General features: G+C 36.2%; 2 protein-coding genes across 4 annotated transcripts; both read left to right on the forward strand.

Annotated features, from left to right (window-relative positions):
- Positions 1-48: 48 nt before the first annotated feature.
- LOC141325420 (cation channel sperm-associated auxiliary subunit epsilon-like) lies at positions 49-10340 on the forward strand. Of its 3 annotated transcripts, XM_073834090.1 has the most exons (23): positions 49-317; positions 414-462; positions 1462-1535; positions 1657-1720; positions 1815-1906; positions 2014-2038; positions 2152-2229; positions 3027-3130; positions 3275-3773; positions 3855-4302; positions 4463-4782; positions 5436-5555; positions 5674-5732; positions 6285-6363; positions 6463-6515; positions 6628-6681; positions 6774-6804; positions 7024-7103; positions 7604-7703; positions 7779-7859; positions 7948-8105; positions 9598-9648; positions 9728-10340. In XM_073834090.1, exons 1-23 carry the CDS (start codon positions 142-144, stop codon positions 9852-9854), a joined length of 2922 nt encoding a protein of 973 aa, XP_073690191.1. In that variant the 5' UTR covers positions 49-141; the 3' UTR covers positions 9855-10340. The 3 variants fall into 3 exon arrangements, with proteins under 3 accessions (XP_073690191.1, XP_073690192.1, XP_073690193.1); XM_073834091.1 differs by lacking the exons at positions 49-317; positions 414-462; positions 1462-1535; positions 3027-3130 and having other exon boundaries at positions 1663-1720; XM_073834092.1 differs by lacking the exons at positions 49-317; positions 414-462; positions 1462-1535; positions 3027-3130 and having other exon boundaries at positions 1672-1720; positions 1815-1882.
- A 2634-nt stretch (positions 10341-12974) lies between these two features.
- Positions 12975-22074, forward strand: desi2 (desumoylating isopeptidase 2). Its single transcript, XM_073835086.1, has 5 exons — positions 12975-13501; positions 17677-17749; positions 19690-19783; positions 19893-20034; positions 21089-22074. The coding sequence occupies exons 1-5, from the start codon at positions 13463-13465 to the stop codon at positions 21329-21331; spliced, it is 591 nt and encodes a 196-aa protein (XP_073691187.1). The 5' UTR covers positions 12975-13462; the 3' UTR covers positions 21332-22074.
- The last annotated feature ends 663 nt before the right edge of the window (positions 22075-22737 follow it).

The following is a 22737-nucleotide window of genomic DNA, read 5'->3' on the forward strand; positions in this document are numbered from 1 at the left end:
ATTAATAGTACTGTTGTGTCAAACAACATATTACAAACAACATATAGGCCTGTGTATAACATTTCCTAACTGTGTTTATTCATAATTTGTTTGTTTAAACGTAAACTTCCAACCGTCGACGGTGCAGTTTGTTGGTATGCAATGGGAAACAGCGACACCGGAAGTCTAAAGAGAGTATTACAGATAATCGCCCTTAGCCTAAGCTTTTTAGTTACACAAAACAACGGAAAAACACAGTGGAATAAGATGTTTGGATTTGGGGTGGTGTTAACATATGTTTTATTGATATATTTTCAAACTGTCGTCGGAATTTGGAGGTAAATTATTAACTAACTAAACTCCATTGATGAAGCTAAGCTATATGTGTTGATATGTAAAGTATTTGTGACTGCTGTTACTGTTTGTTATATCAGATACAAGAATACTTTGGAGGAGAAACAGTTATTCATCGTAGACAGTAATGTAAGTCAACATAATCTTACAGAAAATACAGTGACTACAGTTATTTTATACACCGACCGTATTATCATCCTCGTCTATTTATTTCTGATGTTCTAATTTCTGTAATTATATTTTGGTGGTTGCTATTGTATATTCTTGCAAGTTGGTCGGTTTTCTTACCACCAATATAAAAACAGAGGTAAAACAAAAAATGAGCATGTACACTAGCAGTCAAAAGTTTTTGAACAGAATATTTTTAATGTTTTTTTCAAGTCTCTTCTGCTCACCAAGCCTACATTTATTTGATCCAAAGTACAGCAAAAGCGGTACTATTGTGAAATGTTTTTACTATTTAAAATAACTGTTTTCTATTTGAATATATTTTAAAATGTAATTTATACCTTTGATCAAAGCTACATTTTAGCATCATTACTCCAGTCTTTAGTAATTATCATCCTAATATGCTGATTTGCTGTTCAAGAAACATTTATAATTATTATTATTATCAATATTTAAAACAGCTGAGTACATTTTTTCAGGATTCTTTGATGAATAGAAAGATCCAAAGATCAACATTTATTTGAAATAAAAAGCTTTTGTAACATTGTACACTATACCATTCTAAAGCTAAATAGCTTCTATTTCGGATAAATGCTGTTCAAAGAAATCTGAAAAATTTCTACTCAGCTGTTTTCAACATTAATAATATTAATAAATGTTTTTGAGCAGCAAATCAGAATATTCGAATATTTTTTGAAGTATCATGTGACTGGAGTAATGATGCTAAAACTTTGAAATTACAGGAATAAATTACATTTTATCAAATAGAAAACAGTTATTTTAAATAGTAACATATTTCAAATTGTACTGTTTTTGCTGTACTTTGGATCAAATAAATGCAGGTTTGGTGAGCAGAAGAGACTTCTTTAAAAAACATTAAAAATCGTACTGTTAAAAAACTTTTTACTGGTAGTGTAGTTTCATTTACACAATAAACCACAAATATTATGTTTAATTCAGATTTTTTTAGAGTACGAAGGATCCTCTTTTTTAGAGTGGAAATATCCTGAAGATTGTGATGTTAATAACAAGGGGTAATTCACTTTTATTGTTATTATAAATATAATAACTTTATAATGTATAGCTTTAATAATATGTATTCATGTCTAATCGATTAAATCAAAATGTATTTCTTTAAAATAAATGATCCAATAGCTCATCGCATGCTGTTATGTGGTGCAAAACCCCTGGATTTCATGCTGTAAAGCCACTCGTTTCTGTAAGTACACACAAACATACACAAATATATCAGCAGGTTTCACATTTTCTTTTCATCAATAAGCATTTTCAAATATTTCATTATTTCATTGCAGGATGTGTCTACAGAAAAAGAAGAAGAGCGACATATTTATATAAGTGACTCATTTTTCAGGCTTGCGTGGTATGCTGTTATTCCTTTGCTCAGGTTTTTTCTTTCAGCTTTTATTACACTACAAAATGACAAGAATTGCTTAAGGGAGAAAATATTTGAGAAATATCTTTGCTAAAGTTTTTTTTTTCCATGTCCATAAGAAATGCCTCTGAACGTGATTCACAGGTGAGACTTTTAGTCTAATCAGAAACCTTTATTAGATCTGTGTCCCATGCAGGTTGAACTGTTCCCTTAATCAAGACCATGTGGTTTATGATGCTGTTTTGTGTGTACTGTAGACTGTCAGAATATGGATCATTGATCCAAACCAAGCAGATGAGGCTGAAATCAACAACACAGCAAAGAGTCCCTCTGATGTAAGTCTTCTTTTTAAAAAACCCTATATAAATTTTTAGTTGTGCAATGATAATTGTAAGTGCCTGAGGATACAGTTAAAGTCAAAAGTTTACATACACCTGTCATACAGTCATACAATCATACAAATGTTAATTATTTTAACAAAATAAGAGGGATCATACAAAATGCATGTTATTTCTTATTTAGTACTGACCTGAATAAGATATTTCAAATAAAAGACATTTACATGTAGTCCACAAGAGAAAATAATAGTTGAATTTATAAAAATGACCCTGTTCAAAAGTTTACATACACTTGATTCTTAATACTGTGTTGTTACCTGAATGATCCACAGCTGTGTTTTTTTTTTTTTTGTTCAGTGATGGTTGTTCATGAGTCCCTTGTTTGTCCTGAACAGTTAAACTACCCGCTGTTATTCAGAAAAATCCCTCAGGTCCCACAAATTCTTTGGTTTTACAGTATTTTTGTGTTCAGAACAAACAAGGGACTCATGAACAACTATCAGTAAACAAAAAAACACAGCTGTGGATCATTCAGGTAAAAACACAGTATTAAAAATCAAGTGTATTTAAACTTTTGAACAGGGTCATCTTTATAAATTCAACTATTATTTTCTCCTGTGGACTATATGTAAATGTCTTTTATGTGAAATATCTTACTCAGGACAGTACTAAATAAAAAATAGCATGTATTTTGTATGATCCCTCTTAATTTGGTTAAATAATTAACATTTTGCAGATTCTGCAAGGTTTATGTAAACTTTTGACTTCAACTGTATATCTCTGTACCTTTCCAGTATTTCAGATATCTTACTAAGCGTTTACTTGTTGGTGGAGAGTTTGCAGTCCTCGAGTTGTCTTCATTCCCTCAGACAATCGAGAGTTATTTTACAAATCAAGGGTAATGTGGTTCACTTCTGTTTATGAGTCAGCCTTTTTCCATTTACTCACTTTTAAAATATATTAATTAATGTTCGATAAATATATTTACAACAGTGACCTGTATAATATCATAGCAACTTTTCACAATCATGATTTATTCCAGGTTTTGGGAGGCTCGTCTTTTTGATGACCACGAATATCATCATTTTCACATAATCAGTCAGTCAGTGTCTTTCCATGGAAAATCTGTTGCTTCCAGTCAACATGTCTTTTACGGGACATCCCCAGAGAAACCATATGGCGACAAAGAGGTTTCCCTACGCCTGACAACTGGTAGTCCAATGTCAATAGTATGGGGTGCATGTACCCCTCACCGAGCCTTGCTCCTGTCTGACAAAGGCACATTCATGACTAAAAATGCTTTCCTCAGTTATAAGGAGATAAAGGTTAATCCTGGAGAATTGCTAACACCTGATGAGGGTTATTACATTGTTTCTGATGCCGTCGTGTTGGAGAATGGCTCTATTTTCCGCATTGGAGATGCTCTTTTCTGGAGGGACCATGAGGATGGAATATTGAGAAGGAATCCTGTGAAACTGCTGGATGAAGGGGTTAAAGGCCTGAGTTTAAGGACTCATTGTGCAGATCACTACCCCTTACAAGTGAGTGTCTCCCATGTGTAAAAATCACTTGAGTAGTTTTTTTAATATCTTAATATTATCTCTTGAATTTCACTTGTATAGGAGTTTGAACTTGCCACAATTCTAGCATGGACAGACCATGAGATATATAAAGGTGGGAAATCTCTGGACTGGAGGACTAATAGCAGCTACATGTCAAACATACTGAGTCTTCCCACAACTGCCACCATCCTTACTGCTGCATTTGGATCCCATCCCGCATCTTTGAGTGCACTGGTGATGTACACAGACTCTGTGCAGCTCTCCCTGCTCACATCCTATGAGAATGAAGGCATCTGGAGAAACAGAACTTTATGGAGTAAGAATGTTCTCCAAGGGCCATTTCAGATGCTCTTTGTCAGCGCAGCTATGGAAACTCTGCTAGTGTGGAACAAAGACACTATGCTTTATAGTTTTCACAATGATAGTGAATGGCGTTACCTGCAAACAATGGATTCCTCCAGTATTAGCCAAGAAGCCAGTGGTAGCCACATTCATCACGTGGTCATGGGTGAGTGAGTTTATCAGAAGTGCCAGCAGTTGTATTTCCTTCAAAATACATTTGAGATTCAAATAAGCTTGATTTGAATCTCTAATAAGAGTTTGATTGAAGAATAAAGCTAGTTTACATAAAATAAAATGTGCATTTACCTCATGACTATTCTCTACAGACCACTCACGGAACATGCTGGTGAAGATGGAGAACAATGTTTTGTTCTTCTGTAAATTCGGCATGAATAAACTGTTTCGGCTGCCTACCTGGAATGACCCTGAACGTTCTGTGGTGCTCTACCTAAACCAGAAGGAGCAAATCACTATGCTGACAATGTTAGACACAGGTCTGCATGTACAGAAGTACCCTTTGCAGATGGAGATCAGGAGTGCCATGCGAGGGGAGGTCCACGGTTGTCCCTATATTGGCTTCACACACAACATGAACAGGCCTGTCTACTACATCGACAAGGGAGAGGGCGTTGAGTTGTGGGCCCAGGTGAGCTGGAGTAGACCTAGTTCATACATCACAAGAGAAGTTACCAAAATAATGGAATGGTTTAATGGATGTTAAAGCAATAATTCACCCTAAAATTAAAATTCTGTCAATTACTCAGCCTCACGTCGTTCCAAACCCGTAAGACCTTTGTTCATCTTTGGAACACAAATTAAGATATTTTTGATTAAATCCAAGAGCTTTCTCATGCTTTTTGTGCACAAAGAAAACAAACATAACGTGTTGTGATACTCTCCTGAAATTGTGTTGAAGACTGATACAGAAGAGAAGAAATTGTTGCATACAGTCGACTATCTTAATGATGTCCTTACTACCTTTCTGGGCCTTGAACATTGTAGTTGTGTTGCTGTCTATGCAGGGTCAGAAAGCTTGGATTTCATCAAAAATATCTTTAATTTGTGTTCCAAATATAAACAAAGGTCTTACAGGTTTGGAACGACATGAGGGTGAGTAATTAACAACAGAATTTTCATTTTTGGGTAAACTATCCCTTGATTTACTCACAAAGACGCCACAAAGGGTTAGTTCACCCAAAAATTCCAGATTTGGTTCTTTGTGGAGCCATAGATGCAACTCAAATATTTGTATTTTTAAGAGTGGAAAATAAAAGCGGACTGCTTCTTGTGTTTTTCTAGATAGTCAACCATGAAGGTGAAAACATTAATGTGACACTAAGCAGGAACAAAGACCATGTGTTGCACATCACAGAAAGCACCCAATTTGAGAGTGTGCACCATCTGGATACAACAAACAAGGTCTGGACAAGCCTTCATTGAACTGTTTAAAATACTATTTAGGTAGTCAGTTCTTCATGATGCTTATATAAGCATATTGCCTGTGCATATTTATTAACAGTCTCTGTTCCTTCTCCAGACCTTTACCATTTATCAGGATGCAGACTACAGAGACATCACTAACAACTCTGATCTCATGTGAGTGCTTTTTTTAATGGCACATCAATGAAAGTTTCTTGTAGAGACCAATTTAACCATTAAAAGACCTTGGACCACAAAACTAGTAACAAGGGTCAATTTTTTGAAACTGAGATTTATACATCACCTGAAAGCTGAATAAATAAGTTTTCCATTGCATTGTGTTTATTAGGATAGGACAATATTTGGCTGAGATACAACTATTTGAAAATCTGGAATCCGAGGGTACAAAAAAAAATCTAAATACTGAGAAGATTGCCTTTAAAGTTGTCCAAATAAAGTTCTTAGCAATGCATATTACTAATCAAAAATTATGTTTTTATATATTTACTGGATGAAATTTACAAAATATATTCAGAGAACATGATATTTACTTAATAATGATTTTTGGCATAAAAGTCAATTATTTTAACCCATACAATGTATTTTTGCCTATTGCTACAAATATGCCTGTGCTAGTAAAGACTGGTTTTGTGGTCCAGGGTCACATATTAGTTAAGACAACTAGTCTTAACTATCATAACAACCATACTCTCATATAATGAAAAACAGCTGGAACTCAAGTGATATAGTCTCTATGGAGCTACTACCAACCCAGATTGATAATTCATGCAATCTGCCCAAACATCGGGTAAGTTTTTTGGTTGCTTTCTTATTTGTGGAAAAAAAAACTTTTGCTGATAAGAAAGCTGTATAATACTATAGCACTCAATAAGTCTTACATTTTTAGATTTCCCATTTCTTTGTGGGCTGCCCACCAAACAGACACATTCGTGTTATAAAGTAAGTGTTATCTGATTATCTAACAATATAATTTATGTTATTTTACGGCCATCTACTGTAGCAGTACAAAACTTTTTGACCAGACCTATTTTTATTGTGTTGTACTTTGTAGACCACAGAGAACTCCATGTCAGATGCACACTTTTGACAATTATACTATTCCAGGGTAATATCCACTAAAAACATGATGCTTGATAATAGAATACATTGAATTTGATTAAGTCCTGCCTAATTATTTTTTCAACTGGTCTTTTACAGATTTGTGCTTAGTAATTCATCAAAGGATCTGGTGAGAATCTGTAGATACTAATGCTGTAATTTAATCAGCATCACTGAAGCACAGTGTTCTTTTTGTCATAGAGTCATATAACAGATTTATACAACAAACAAAACAAAACATGTTGTGATAACCAGTGCTATAAAAAACAGGCTGGTAGATCACTATTTATCCCCGTGAAATACATGTGAGGCAACTGGTGATAGTCATGAGTTCTCTAATGTCTCACAGCTTGTGTTCTATGACTGGAAAAGCTTTGGCTGTGTGTTGAGAATCCACTACAAAGATGAATTTCGGCCAGACATCGAACTGTGAGTAAGACAAAAGCACAATGAGACTCTCAAGTACATAAATTAAATTAAACCTTTTGAAACAACTAGAAAAATGAGTCACATACAGTTAGCACATTACAGTAAAACAGCGTGAGTCATATTGTTAATCGTGAGGATTGCATATTTCTGTGAGGAAGTAGATTATTATTGTATTGCATTTGTTATACAATGTGCAATATATTTGACCCAGGACCACAAAACCAGTCATAAGTAGTACACGTATATTTGTAGCAATAACCAAAAATACATTGTATGGATACGTTTTTATTTGCACCCTCAGATTCCAGAATTTTAGAGTTGTATCTCGGCCAAATATTGTTATATCCTAACAAACCATACATCAATGGAAAGCTTATTTAATCTGATTCAAAATATTATTTATTATAATGTATAAATCATCCATTTCAAAATGACCCCTATGACTGGTTTTGTGGTCCAGGGTCACATATAATGTGTTCTGGTATTTTTATTTTCTTTAGGTATGATGGAGAGACATTTGTGCGCAGTGTTGATGCCGACTTCATAGTGTGGGAGAATTATAATCGAAAAGATTATTACTTCAATGCGACCATGCGTCAGGTAATATGCCTCAGATGTGTGTGTGTTCAGAATTATGTTGTTGTAGAAACCCAAAACCTTTTTTTGGCTCTGTAGGTAGCCTGCCTTCATGAGGCCCAAACCTGGAAATCTATGCTAGTTGATGAGAAGCGTCCTGAAGAGGCCTGGGGACCTCATGTGGGTGTCGTTTACAGCTTTATCTCACTTTAGTTTTCATGTGGTTTATTAGCAATGAAACAAAAAGAATATGCTTTATCTGTTTCAGAATTACAGGAGCTGTTTTGTTGACAATGCTGAAAAACTAGGAAACCTTGACCAACCCTATGAAATCATGAATAGGAGTTCCAAGAATTATCTTTCCTTTTCTGAAGAACACAATGCTATTTATGTTTTCAATCTAAAGATTGTGGATCCGAATTACAGGTGCATGTCTCTTTCTTTTTAAATAACTCTTAAAGATAAATATTATAAAGGCCATTTGTGTTAACTGAAAGGGACAATGGGTCTCATTTACTAATGATTACATCGATTATTTATATGTATACACAAAGAAAAACTTCCCAGGAAACATTTTAGTGTAATTTATAACATGCATACACACATGACTTAGTTCTTAAAGGGATAGTTCACCCAAAAATGAACATTTGATGTTTATCTGCTTACCCCCAGGGCATCCAAGATGTAGGTGACTTTGTTTCTTCAGTAGAACACAAACAAAGATTTTTAACTCAAACCGTTGCAGTCTGTCAATCATATAATGGCAGTCAATGGGCTCCACGGCTTTGAGAGTCAAAAAAACATACACAGACAAAACCAAATTAAACCCTGCGGCTCGTGACGATACATTGAGGTCTTAAGACACCAAACTATTGGTCTGTGCAAGAAACTAAACAGTATTTATATCATTTTTTACCTCTGATCTACCGCAATGTCCAACTGTCCTGAGTGTGTCTACAACAGCCGACGCGTGACGAAGAGCAAGCAACCATAACTTCAGTCATTTTGACTTTGACTGAATGGTTCTTTGTGGAACCAAAAATGGTTTTTCTATGGCATCGCTGTGAAGAACCTTTTAAAGCATGTTTATTTTTAAGCGTGTATACGAGCGACACATAGCTTCTGCGCATGCGTCTATGTTGTGAACCGCTCAGGACCGTTGGACATTGCGGTGGATCAGAGATCAGTTTCTTGCACAGACCGATTGTTTCGTTTGTTAAGACCTCAATGTATCGTCACAAGCCGCAGGGTTTAATTTGGTTTTGTCTGTGTATGTTTTTTGACTCTCAAAGCCATGGGTCCCATTGACTGGCATTATATGACTGACAGACTGCAGCGGTTTGAGTTAAAAATCTTTGTTTGTGTTCTACTGAAGAAACAAAGTCACCTACATCTTGGATGCCCCAGGGGTAAGCAGATAAACACCAAATTTTCATTTTTGGGTGAACTATCCATTTAAATAATCCAAAATTGAAAATTCTGTCATTCTCACCCTTAAGTTGTTCCAAACCTGTACTTTCTTTCTTATGCTGAACACAAAACAAGCTATTATGAAGAATGATGTTACTCAAACAGTTGACAGTAGCCATTGACTTCCATAGTATTTTTTTTTTAAATGTTATCTTTTGTACTCAAAAGAAGAAAGCACTTATATTGGTTTAGAACAAAATGATGACAGTTTTTATCATCGCGATGTTAATTTGTTAAAAAAAGTTATGCAGATTTTGAACACCGTTAGTGAACAAGACCCATTGTCTTTAATTTTTGGGATGTATCACTGGCGCTGGTTTTGGGGTTAAATACTAATATCTTGTAGATAGTTTTCAGTTTAGAATTTGTAGTTGATGATCTTGACCACCTGAAGTAAGAAACCTGATGCTTGTTTGTGAGAACTATTTTTTTATTTCCTTCCTCTTAGCTTTTGTGATCTTCGTGCTGTATTTGCAGTCCAGACATATGGAATCTCAATGTAAGCAATTAATTTCTCCTGTTATTCCTCATCTTAAAAAAAGCAAATGATTTAAACCAATAATCTGATTTCTTCACAGGGTTGATCAGCTCTTGACCCACTATAAGTTTTTGATCCCATTCTTCATTTCACTCATCATACTGTGCTTCATCTTCTACAAATATACCTCCATCTTTCGCGACATGCTTCATAAGAAATGTGTGTGAATGATTAGTTAGTATTATAGTTACTAGAGTATATAGTACATAGTGTAGATACTCTCACTTTAGTAATGAGAATATTTGTTGTTTGTTGAATTTTCTGTTTAAATTATACTGAACCATTCAGTTTAGTGGGTTAATTTACATACAAAATAGATATATGAATGATTTAAACATCTTATGTTTTATAAATAAAGTCAATTGTCAGTTATTTCAAATCACTTATATAGTTTAGATACTGTCAACTGTTAACTGCCAACAAGCCTTTTTTTTTTAACAGAATCAGAATAAATTTACTATTATACCAAACCATTCATGTAAATTGTTGCATTCAAAAATGGATTTATGAACTAATAGAGCTTATGTTTATATTCATATGTAAAAAAAAAAAGTGATCTTTTTTTTCTCGAAATTAAATGTTTACAATGAACTATCTTGTTGGTCATGACATAAGAAATCAAATTTGACTTGATTATTTGACATATAAGACAACTTTGCACCAATAATACAATTAATAGCTTAAAACTTCCTTTTCATTATAAACTAAGCATTTATTTAATCAAGCTCCAAAACGGCTCGTTTGGATCTGAGATGCAAGATGACATCATCCTGGCACAAACATTTGCATAAGAGCAAGGTATTGGCCAATAGTCATCTTCTCACCATAGGCCCCGCCCACTGGCATTCAGTCGCTTTAACGGCTTGACGCTTGATTAAGCCCCGTTCACACTACAAGCGACAAAGCAACGCAATCCCATTCATTTCAAATGAGAGCTGCCGATTGAACTTTGGCCACGTGACAAAGTTCAGAATCCTTCACCTTCATGCAAATTTAGAGCGACTTTCTGGAGCGACTGCTAATAGGAAAGAAGACGGTTGAGCTCATGTGATCGTTCTCCGTAGATAAACATACACAATAGAAAAGTAGGCTCTGCTTCTCATTCATTTTTGTTTGTTTGTATGGATTTAATTTGTATTTGTATTATATTAGTCTTTTGCCTCCAAAATGTTTGTATTTAGCCGCAGGAAACCTGATTCGCTGTCAAGGCAACCAAAAGACAAAAGTGGCTGCTAGTGTGAACGCAGCTTTAAGCTGAATGCGAGTGTCGCGTCAAAATCAAATAGAAATTGCAATCACTGCCACTATCATGTCTACACTGGATACAGTATACAGATGCGCGTTCGCTTTCTAACATAGTGCACGCACTTTGGTCTGTCGTCAATAGGACAAATGGAGTGAAAGAACGTTAGCTTTGACGCATTTGGTTTAAACAGCTCGTTCATGTCTTTGTACAGATATAAAAAGATTCCCAGCGTAAGGAACAAGTGGATGGTTTATTTTTAATGGCATCCTGGAGCATTTTGTTTTGTAAACGAGGCACAGTGTCATGGAGAGTTCACAAAGAAACATTTGTTGAAAAAATAAGCAGTACTAGATCTGACTGCAGCTTCATCATAAACTATAAGTAAATGGTTTCATAATGCTTTGTCTGCAAATGACGTTTTATTTTGATCATGTTGCCAAAACACACACATGCAATAGCAAGGGGGTGTTGATACAGTTTCCTATACAATGTTGTAAGCCAATCATAACAGTGGCCAATTATTAACAAGCCTTAAAGGAACACTCCACTTTTTTTGGAAATAGGCTCATTCTCCAACTCCCCCCGAGTTAATAAATTGAGTTTTACCATTTTGAAATCCATTCAGCCATTCTCCTGTTATGGCGATATCACTTTTAGCATAGCTTAGCATAGATCATTGAATCCTATTAGACCAATAGCATCGCGTTCAAAAATAACCAATGAGTTTCGGTATTTGTCCTATTTAAAACTTGACTCTTCTGCAGTTATATCGACTATTAAGACGGAAAATGTAAAGCTGCGATTTTCTAGGCCCATAAGATTAGGAACTACACTCCCATTCTGGCGTAATAGTCAAGGAAGTTTGCTGCCGTAATAAGGACGCAGCAGGCGCAGTAATATCACGCAGCGCCTGAAATTATGCCGCGTTCCAGACAACCCGTAACCCGTGTTTTTCCAAACTTCTACCCGTGAAAGTGCACTGGAATGGCAGTCAAACCCATGACTTCCCACTCGTGAACCCGTACTAGATCGATGTACTCCCAGTTCCGAGTTCTGACGTAACATAGCCCGCGAAACAACAATGTCAGCCCTAATGGGTGCGGTGTTTATGCAAGTAGTACACGGTGGAAAAATAGAGCTTAGGACAATATAACGTTGCAATCAAATTAATAATAATATAAAAATAATAATAATTCATAAATGTGCCCAGGCAGTTTGCCATGACTTGCCTGGAATGCTACAAAGTCGTGAGTCGTGGTTTGAAGTGGTGATTTAACAGTTAAAAAACCTGCCTGGAACGCAGCATTAGTTCCCAGCTAGGTTACTTCCAACTAGGAACGCTCCCTGTGCATGCAGTTGGTCACTTTGTTCTGCGATGTGCTGCGTGATATTACTGCGCCTGCTTCAGCCATGTTATGGCAGCAAACTTCCTTGACTATTACGCCGGAATGGGAGTGTAGTTCCTAATCTTATCGGCCTAGAAAATCGCATCTTTACATTTTCCGCCGGTCTTAGTACACAATATAACTGCAGAAGAGTCAAGTTTTAAATAGGACAAATACCAAAACTCGTTGCTCATTTTTGAACGCGATGCTAAGCTATGCTAAAAGTGATATCGCCATAATAGGAGAACGGCTGAATGGATTTCAAAACGGTAAAAATCAACTTATTAACTCTGGGGGAGTTGGAGAATTGGCCTATTTCAAAAAAAAGTGGAGTGTTCCTTTAAAGAACCAGCCCCTTAAAATAGTTTTAGACAGAGGGTCAGAATGAGGGTTGAAAATAATAATAGTAAAACTTTATTAACATTACAAGTAAACCTCAAGGAACATATTAAAATTATTTTGAAAAAATCCATGTCATGATCCCTTTAAGAAATTGACATATGCTTGGTTTTTAATATTGTATGGGGTGTAATGATGATACTATAATGTATAGATGAAGTATCCATGTGTGGGGGGTGTTTTGTTCTATAAAAGCACTAGAGTGGCAGTAATGCACCGCTGTGAGGTTGGGCATCATCAGGCACGCGCATTCAGTTCAGTTCACCCGCACTATCGTCAGACACACAAAACGGGGGAGGCTGTTCATATCTTGGGTGCTAAAACGTCTTCCTTTTATCTGACGTGCGTCTGCTTTCATTTCCGTTCACTGTAAATATCACTTCGTCGTCTGAATGGCTGAGTCTCCACGGATATTCTTATCTTTCTCTCGTGTGCCGTTCATTTTTGTCTCCGCTTGTCATGAAGCTAAATGGCAGTTAGCCTAGCAGCGTCGCTACTCCCTGTAGCTGGACTAAAATAAGTGGCCTAAAAATTCAATCAATGAAAACCCCCTTCAGGACCAGCTCTTAGATGTCTCTAAACTGTTATAAACCAGCAAAAGTCAAGAGGACGCTGAAAAGGTGCTTACAAAGGGAAAGGAAATAAGTCGGGGTGCTGAGAAATAGAGTGAAAAGGAAAACGGAGGAGGACAGCAGCAGCAGCTGGTCGGCAGCTAAAGTGAAAGAAAAACACCAACATCCCTGTGATGGCAAACGAGCCGGTTATTCTGAACGTCTATGATATGGTAGGTGACTTTAAACAAATACAGATCACTCACTCCCGTGACAGCGGTGTGTAGTATTGGCATTAGTTCAACACATCCATTGGCTGTGTCTTCAAACCTCGCTAGCTGCCTACTTAGGCAGCATTTTGGACATGTCTATGTAGTCAGCTTACTAGGTTTTGAGACTTAGCCATGTCAGCATAAATGCGTGCATTTTACAGCTCCATTAGTAAATGCAATGGAAAAGAGATAACGTTTTATAGTCCAAGGAAAAGTGTGCAGAATTTGGCAGCCTATCAGAGAGGATCCAGCTTTTATTCACTTTAATCGTCAATGCTTAAGTCTAACCACATTCTTACAGTAACAATTAAGTTTGTTAGAGGAAGAATTATATTGAGATAACAAGCTAAAAGCTTCGACCCACTTAATTCAACCGTCATCTGAATCCACCTGTGTGATGTGAGACAGCTGTTGAGAAGTCATGCTAAACATAAAGTATGCTTTGCTTTTTAAAACAACAAGAGAACAGCTCAAGTAGTCAGTATTACAGCAAGATTGTGAGTGCTGTTTAGTTTATAGAAGGTTCAATAAACGGCTAATTAGCTGAGTAACTTGAGTGTCAGACAAAAATTCTGCTTGTAATTTTCTTTTCTGCTAAACTCAAAAGCATCAAGCTTTGTGTGTCAAGCAAGGTACAAACTAAAAGCCGGACTAGAATATGACATATAAGCAGACCAGAGCTACAGGGAGTTCTCCTCCTGGTTCAAAGTATTCTGTAATTATTTGTCTCCACTCCATGTTTTGTATTTCCTGCTAGAGCTCATGAGGTGTCTCTGGGGGCGGTTACACAACACATGAAAATTGTGTTTACATGACGATGGCAATTTGTGGGCCTAAAATACACAAACTTTTGAAAATGAGTTTCAAAGTTTCTGTTTACAGGACAACAATGTACTAAAAACGGAAAATATTTTCCTCTGTTTTACGCATAAAGGCAGGAACGTTGTCAAAACGATCCCAGTTCACATGGATCCTCAAAAAAGGCCCACAAAAAGCATTATGCATGCCAGGCCAGTAGTAGGCGATGTAAAGAAACAAGTGAACAAGTAATACGCTTGACGTCACCATTTCACAAATTCGCATGAATTTACAGACGCTAACAATATTATGCATTTTGAAACCCATTTTCACAACTTTGTGTTTTCAAGCGCCTCGAAACACTTTGTTGTGAAAATGTACCTCCTTAACGCATTTTTTCCCCCCATTTTTAGTTAAAAATGCAAGTTTTTAAAAACTGACATCATGCACATGCAAATTACATGTTCAGTCTATAGAAATGCCCATATGTTTTTTTTGTTTGTTTGTTTTTTTACAAAGTGACATCGCCACCTACTGGCCTAGTATGCATAATAAGGCATTTTTAGTTTTTGTGGAACGTGTGAAGGGGGATTGTTTTGACAACGTTGTCTGTACGCAAAATTTTTCAGAAAACAATTTTTAGTGCATTGTTGTCATGTACACATACCCTTAGGGACGTAGACCTCAGAAGTAGTACAACAATCCGTTCCAGAAGTAAAAATCCCATTCAGTAGCTGCGTTTCCATTACCCCTCAAATTGCGCAAACTGAAATTGTGAATTGAAAGTACATCTAATAGAAACGCATCAATTTCGCTAAAACTCCCATATATCTAAACATTTTTTACGCTTGCCTGAGGTGGTTTTTGAGGCAATTCGACAAAGGAATATTTCGCAAAACTGCATTGGAAATGTCTTTTTTTCGCATTTACAGGTCACTTTGCATGTATGTAAAAGTCACATGATCATTCTTTTAATGTACTATAAAATCAAAAAAACACCTAAAATGTGGCTACTTGCACAAGCATTGACTATACAATGCTTGAATAAAGGGCTTGTCTTGCCATTAAAGCTTAGATAACCCCTTATTTACACTGCATGGCACATTACAGCTCAGACACGGCCACTGGAGCTGATCGCGGCCAGTCAATGCTTGTATTTATACGACCCGCACTGTGACTTGGTTTAGAAGTGTCCCAGAAACGGCTCTCCACACTGCTTCTGTAAAGATAGACGCCTACATCTCCTACAGTTAAAATTAATGGCGAGTGTAGTGGCTGCAATATACGTAAACCTACCAATATCCAGACTGTCATGACTTATCGAGAAAAAAAAAACGTTTTAGTTGCATAACACTGGTTAATGGAAATCATTTCGCAACATTTTTTTTTTTTTCATTTAGAAAATAATATCACAAACGTTTTGTGCGAATCTGTAATGGAAATGTGCATATTGTCTCCATACGAAATTGTATTTTGAACGATAAATTATAAGCCATTAAGTACAGGCCTACTCTACTCTATGAAGTTGTTATGAGTGGTAAATGCTATTGTTAGAGCCATCAGCCCACATTATTTAATTTATTTTAAAACAATCATGTTCAACAGCAGAATTCCTGGTGGAAAAACTACATTACCCATGATTCTGCAAAAGCTTTTACCAATTAGAGAATTGAAACAAGCTGCCCTCTCACTTCCATAAAGCACTACGAAGGAGTCAGTTTCCTTATGCTCTCAAAGTACTTGAATATTTGTATGCATAATATGCGTATTTTGCAATAAATATTAAATCTAAAGTCTATATAAAATACAGTCTTATATTTTTCTATCATTTTAAAATTTTAATTTATAATTTACAATTCTTCATGGATGTGTGTGTGTGTGTGTGTGTATATATATATATCCTCTACTATTATTTACATGGTGTAAACCTAGCAAGCCACTTTGTGGAAGGCCTATTCATTAACATTAATGCACATGCATTTTACCCCAAATGTACAAATGCATTGTGGGCTGAAAAAAAAAAGGACTATAAAATTGACTGGAAAAATTGACCGTACTTTTTAAGTGTCATTGATCACTGAGTAACGTGAATAGTCTCCATTTAAAGATTTAGCCTGTCTCATGTGTCTCATTGACCCTTTGAAACAGGGTCATGGAAATGTATACTTTACTCTTAGTACTCACAGTACTGCTGTGTGTTGGGCTATTTTAAGCATATGTTCTCACTTAAAGATTAAGCCTAGAAATTTGAGCTGCTCCAGGTTTTAAAAGATCTCAAGTAATCCTAATTTGGATGGGAATCACATTACAAGTTGTATGCCCTGAGTTAAGCCTATAAACCGTGTAGGAGATTTGCAGCGTATTAAGCTGGAAATGGGAAATTTGTCAGGAATAATCTTTCTATTTTTGACAGATAAGTGTCCAGTTCATTATTAATCATACACATCTACGAATATCATGGGTTGGTCCAAAATGAAAATTCCCGTTGGACTTATCAGTGTGAGATCTCCCACATAGTTCATGCCAGAGCTTGTAGATTTTAATTTCTAATCGCAGCTCTATTGGCATGAGAGTACTCTTGCTGAAAATCACACTTCGAAGCCAGTTGCTGATCACAGAGAGACTAATCCCCAGTTCTGTGATGAAGGATATGTATAATAAGCTTTGAAGTAATTGAGGCCAGAAGGATAAGGGTCTTTATTTGACAACGCTAAATGATGACTAGTTGGAGAGCCATCTAGCTGCACAATGTTTCTCATTTTAAATTATTAAGTTTCAAGAGGCCACTTTACACTGTGCCAAAAAACAAATGTGCCAATGAATATATTACGAATGTAGTTAGATTAGTACAGTACACCTAATACCATCAGGTATTGAACATTGAGAAAGCAGCTGGTCCAGTGTCATCTTATTTTCTGGTGACACATAATCAATTGGGGGCAGCTGTCAGATACTTCCTCAAACAACAGACCTGTTAATGAAATAGGTTGGGTGTCAAGCGCTGAGTCACATTGTCTGTCTCTGCATATCCATAAGTTACTCTGCAATGCATGTTTGCTCATTTTGAATGTGGCAATCATCTTGGATACTTTACTGGTTTAGTTTAATTGCTCTAACAATTTTTTTTTTTTTTGAGTCATAATGGATTAGTAGTGTAATCATAAAGATGGTTTGCCAAACAGAACCTCTTGAATATATTGACACCTATTATTAACATCCTTTGCAGATTTAACCGCTGCTACTATCATTGAACAAATCAAAACAGCAATCCAGCTGTCCTTGCAATGCTTTTACCATTTCACTGTATGTGACTCAGACTTGTTTTGTTTTTCTCATAGTACTGGATCAATGAGTTCACTACCTCTCTGGGAATTGGAGTCTTTCACTCAGGAATTGAGATCTATGGCAGAGGTAAGTCTCGCGTTATGACTCAGACACAAATGAGTCAAGCTACTCAGAACTCCAGCGTTTAACTTGCATGACTACAACAAAGAAAGAAGGGGGTGTCTAAGCATGACTAAACCTCACATCATGGACGATCTGTTGATGCAACAGGAAGAGACCTTGACATTTTATGCCGTTTCTGCCTACAAAAGCTTCCAGTTTTATCAGGTGAAGATGAGATGTTTTGTTTGGCAGTTTTAGAATGTTTGCATTGGCATTCTTGAATGTTGTCTGTGTGAACAAAGATACTGATCATCAAAGTTAGCTTTTCTCGTTTACCCCAAATAGACAGATGCTTGACCTATAGTGTACTAACAAAGCATCTTCACTTCAGTGTGTAAGTAATAAATAGATGTTCATTTACACTATCTACACCCATTGTTGAAGTTTGAAACAGTAACTGAAACTAGTAAAGGCATAACTAGAGAATTTTTTTTTTTTACTGAAAGTACAGAGGAAAGAATAACTAATAAAAATTAAAATGAAATAAAACTGAAAATTATACTAATTATAAAATTGTCAAGTGCTTGTCAAAGTGTTTTAAAAGCATAGTTCACCTAAAAATGTACCCCACGATTTACTCATCCTAAAGCCATACTAGGTGTATATGATTTTCTTCTTTCAGATGAATACAATCAGAGTTATATTAAAAAATGTCCTGGCTCCATGCATCGATTCACTTCAGAAGGAGCGGAGCTATGTGGAGCACTTTTATGATGGATGCATGCACTTTATTGGACTTCAAAATCTCAACACCCATTCATTGCCATTATAAGACTTGGAAGAGCCAGGACATTTTTTAATATAACTCAGACTATTTGTCTGAAAGAAGAAAGTCAAATACACCTAGGATGGTTTGAGAGTGAGCAAATCATGGGGTGATATTTATTTTTGGGTGAACTATCCCTTTAACAGACTGGGTAATAATTTAAAAAATAATTTGAATGTGAAAAAAAAAAAAGTGAAAAAAATTAATAAATAATTGTTTTTCTGCCAAGATGGCAGTCAACAGTCTAATCACAATTCTTCTGAAATAAACAGTGTTTTAGATACAGGAGGTACTTTCTAACAGTAGCATTCAAGTAAGAAATTGAATCACTCTGAATTAAATATACATTGATTCTTATTAACGCTATAAAAGTTGTTCAGTGTGTATTTGAGTTTAAAGGAGTAATTCACCCAAAAATGAAAATTCTGTCATTAATTACTCACCCTCATGTCGTTTCAAACCCGTAAGACCTTCGTTCATTTTTTTTTTTTTTTGGATTGCACGCTAATTCAGATATTTTTGATGAAATCCAAGGTCTTTCTGACCCTGTATAGAGAGCAACGCAACTGAAAAGGTAGTAAGGGACATTGATAAAATAATCTATGTGACATGGTTCAACCGTAACAAGAATAATTTTTAAGCTCAACCACTTCGTAAAGGTTTGTAAAATTAAGATTGATCCATTAATTTTTAACAATATCCTTACTACCTTTCTGGGCCTTGAACGTGGTAGTCGCATTGCTGTCTATGCAGGATCAGAAGGCTCTCAGATTTAATCAAAAATATCTTCATTTGTGTTCCGAAGATGAACAAAGGTTTTTTGGGTTTGCAACGACATGAGGGTGAGTAATTAACAACAGAATTTTCATTTTTGGGTGAACTATTCATTTACGTGCTAAAGAGAACTTAATCCAGTATTCAAGTTCTGTGACAGCCACTTTCTGTGTGTGTACGCTCTGAAAACCGTACATTTCAGTATATTGTTTGTGTGAAGTCATTTAAAAGTTTAAACTGGTAAGACTTCAGAAATTCATGCAAATTATCAAATGTGCACTGTAGCACAATACTAACAATCTCTCTGTAAAGACAGATTGTGGAGATATTTTAATAACCAAACTCCCTTTCTCTTTTATTGCAGAGTTTGCCTATGGAGGACATCCTTATCCTTTTTCAGGTATTTTTGAGATAACACCTGGGGACGCCACAGAACTCGGAGAGACGTTCAAATTCAAGTGAGTCACAATATTTATCTTCATACTGATCAGACTGAAACCAAATGTCCACAAAAGTCTCTTCCTCTCGTAGCGTTTCTCACACCCGCTTTACTTTCTACTTTCTTAGAGAGGCCATTGTTTTAGGGAGCACAGACTTCACAGAAGAGGATGTGGAGAGAATTGTGGAGGAAATGGGGAAGGAGTATAAGGGAAACGCCTACCACCTCATGCACAAGAACTGCAATCACTTTTCCTCAGCACTATCAGAGGTAAGCTGAAGGACATATATGGGCCATTCTACAGAACTGGTACAAAGTCAGAGTTGGAAACATCTTGGGGGGGGTGGGGGGGGTGCAAATTGTATAATATTCATATTTTTTTTATAACGTTTTGGAATATTTGTCCTCCCAGATTTGTCACTACCGATTTTGCTTACATATACATTGGAAAATATATATTTTTGCTATTTTATACTTTTATTCAGAGGCAAATAAAAAAACAATTACATTTTAAGAGTAATTTATGAGATTTATTGTATTTTGAATCCAATTTTTGTTTGTAGAAGGCAAAAAGTTGATCATACTTATTTTAAAGTTAAGGATTCATTAGTTTGAATATACATTGAACCAAAAATATTGTAACATTCTAGTTAATAATTCAGTATACTGTTATTTTTGACTAAACATCCCATGTTTCAGTAGTGACAGTAGTGGTTTGGTAGCGACCACATCACATTACAGAATTTTAACTTAAAACTAAAATACTACTAAAACATCACTTTACTAAAATTTAGTTTATTTCCACCAAATATGAGGACTATGTGTTTCCTTTCGTCACTACCGACACAATGATAACATGTTTCAGTCGTGACTGTTTCGGTAGTGAGAATTTTATCTAATTTTATCTAAATCTAGCACAGCTCTGAACAGTTGTACAGAAACATTTTTTTTTTTTTTTTTTACATAAAGTTTCCGAATTTACATGGAAAATATAAAAAAATATTTTTTAACTTCACTTTTTAAAAGAATCAAAAATATACTTTTAAAAACAAGAATGGAAAAACATACAAAAATTATTTCAATATCATTTTCATAAGTTGAAATTTAGGGGTTAGGGTTTGTGACAGCCACCTCCCAATTGAAAGTAACCAATAAAAAATTAAATGGTTTTAAATATATTAAACTTACTAATATTCAATAGATTCCCAGAAGGATCTTAGTAAACTCTAAGATAGAACGGCCCATATATGTATTAATCGTTTGAGTCCACGTTGCCAAAAAAGTCTAAAATCTCACAATATCTCCCTTCCCATGTCTGCGCCAGATCCTCTGTGGTCGAGAGATCCCACGCTGGGTGAACCGACTGGCCTACTTCAGCTCTTGTGTGCCCTTCCTTCAGAGCTGCCTGCCAAAGGAGTGGTTGACGCCGGCCGCGCTGCAGTCCAGTGTTAGTCAGGAGCTCCAGGGAGAGCTGGAGGAGGCCGAAGATGCTGCGGCCTCAGCCTCAACGCCTTCCTGCGCCGTGGCACCCGCTCCTAGACCAACCCGACACCAACCACGCCGATGAACCCTGCTGCCTTGAGTGACAGGCCACCTCTGAATCGAGCTGGACCACAGCTTCTGCTGCCAATAGACCCCTCACCCCTTCTCCTGAGAGACTAGCAATTCACCAGCGGACTAGATGAAACCCACCTTATGTGTTCACTGATTTATTTCAGTATGCTCAAGTGACCATTATGGGCCTGGAAACTTATCAATCTTGTTTACTTGTAAAACCTTCTATGGGTTCATCAGTGTTTTGAATTATGTTTTTGGCCTTTTACGTTTTGTTTTAAAAACTCAGGACTTGAATACAATGGCTTTGTTTATTCACCATTTTTGTTTTTTAATGCTTTTCTTACGCTGGAGTTGCTCACTAGCCTTTTCTCCCTGTTATTCCTACAGAAAGCGCCTAGTCAGTGAATACGAGACTTTTTTTAATGGAGAACATTTGTTTACAGATTTCCTGCGTTCCAATCCGTGTATGATTGTGTTGTTGTGTGCGGGTTACAAAAGCCAAATGTCCACACTTTTGTAATGACACACATCCCACACTTTGGTGACTGTGCCTGAAGATTTTTACCGCTACGTGCTCGGAGAGCTCTGCACTCTTTCTCTACAGATCTCTACCTGTTTAGTCTGCTTTGAGTGGCAGGCTTCTTATCCTATGAGACCTTCCTCAGATGTTTTACACCTTTTTAGTTTTTAGAGTCTTATATGTACTTGAGACAACATTTGTATTCCATTTTATGATTATTAAAGAAAATATACAAGTCTCTGTTCTCAAACTAAGTTATGACTTCATTCTGACAACTCAACGGAAACATACAAGAGTGTTTAATGTTAAAGACATTAGAGGGTTTGCACTTGCGTCACAATTTAGTCAGTTACCTGGATGCGAGGCCATATTGGAGATACTCTGATGTAAACAGCTGCATGGATTGCACAGTAAATGTACTACTGAATACGTTTTTCTGTTAATTTATGCTGTCTAAACCACAGAAAAAATGTGTGGAGGCTGCTAAATCATATAGAGAAGGACTTAGTAAGTAGAGGGGGCACAATATTTTGACAAACAAAAGTTAATAGATTGTAACGATTTGTACGTGCAGTATTAATAACAATATCAGCCTAATATTTCACCTACCTAACCGGAAATGATAAGAACAAACACGAATGTTGTCAAGATTCTTGCCCTGGAAATCCTGGATCAGTTTGGCCAAACAGACAGGTTTTTTTGCGCTCTTCCCCTTGATTTGGAATAACTTTTGGGAGTCTCTAGTACTCAAAATGTCCCGGTTTGACTGATTAGTGCAGCCCAAAATATGACAATTTACCATTTTCAGCAACACTCATCTGGAAGATATGCAAGTTTCATTTGATTCGGTGGCATTGTTTACGTTCATGATGCATCACGAGAAACCGGCTATTTCA

Source organism: Garra rufa, chromosome 2, assembly GCF_049309525.1.
Source record: "Garra rufa chromosome 2, GarRuf1.0, whole genome shotgun sequence".
In the NCBI taxonomy this organism is placed as follows: Eukaryota; Metazoa; Chordata; class Actinopteri; order Cypriniformes; family Cyprinidae; genus Garra; species Garra rufa.

Excerpts from the sequence above, each read along its gene's own strand:
- LOC141325420 (XM_073834090.1), top strand. The coding sequence starts at position 142 with ATGGGAAACAGCGACACCGGAAGTCTAAAGAGAGTATTACAGATAATC. Across the intron at positions 4,783-5,435 it reads GCGTTGAGTTGTGGGCCCAG|ATAGTCAACCATGAAGGTGA; the intron begins GTGAGCTGGAGT and ends GTGTTTTTCTAG. Across the intron at positions 8,106-9,597 it reads ATTGTGGATCCGAATTACAG|CTTTTGTGATCTTCGTGCTG; the intron begins GTGCATGTCTCT and ends CCTTCCTCTTAG.
- desi2 (XM_073835086.1), top strand. The coding sequence starts at position 13,463 with ATGGCAAACGAGCCGGTTATTCTGAACGTCTATGATATG. Across the intron at positions 13,502-17,676 it reads TTCTGAACGTCTATGATATG|TACTGGATCAATGAGTTCAC; the intron begins GTAGGTGACTTT and ends TTTTTCTCATAG. Across the intron at positions 17,750-19,689 it reads AATTGAGATCTATGGCAGAG|AGTTTGCCTATGGAGGACAT; the intron begins GTAAGTCTCGCG and ends CTTTTATTGCAG.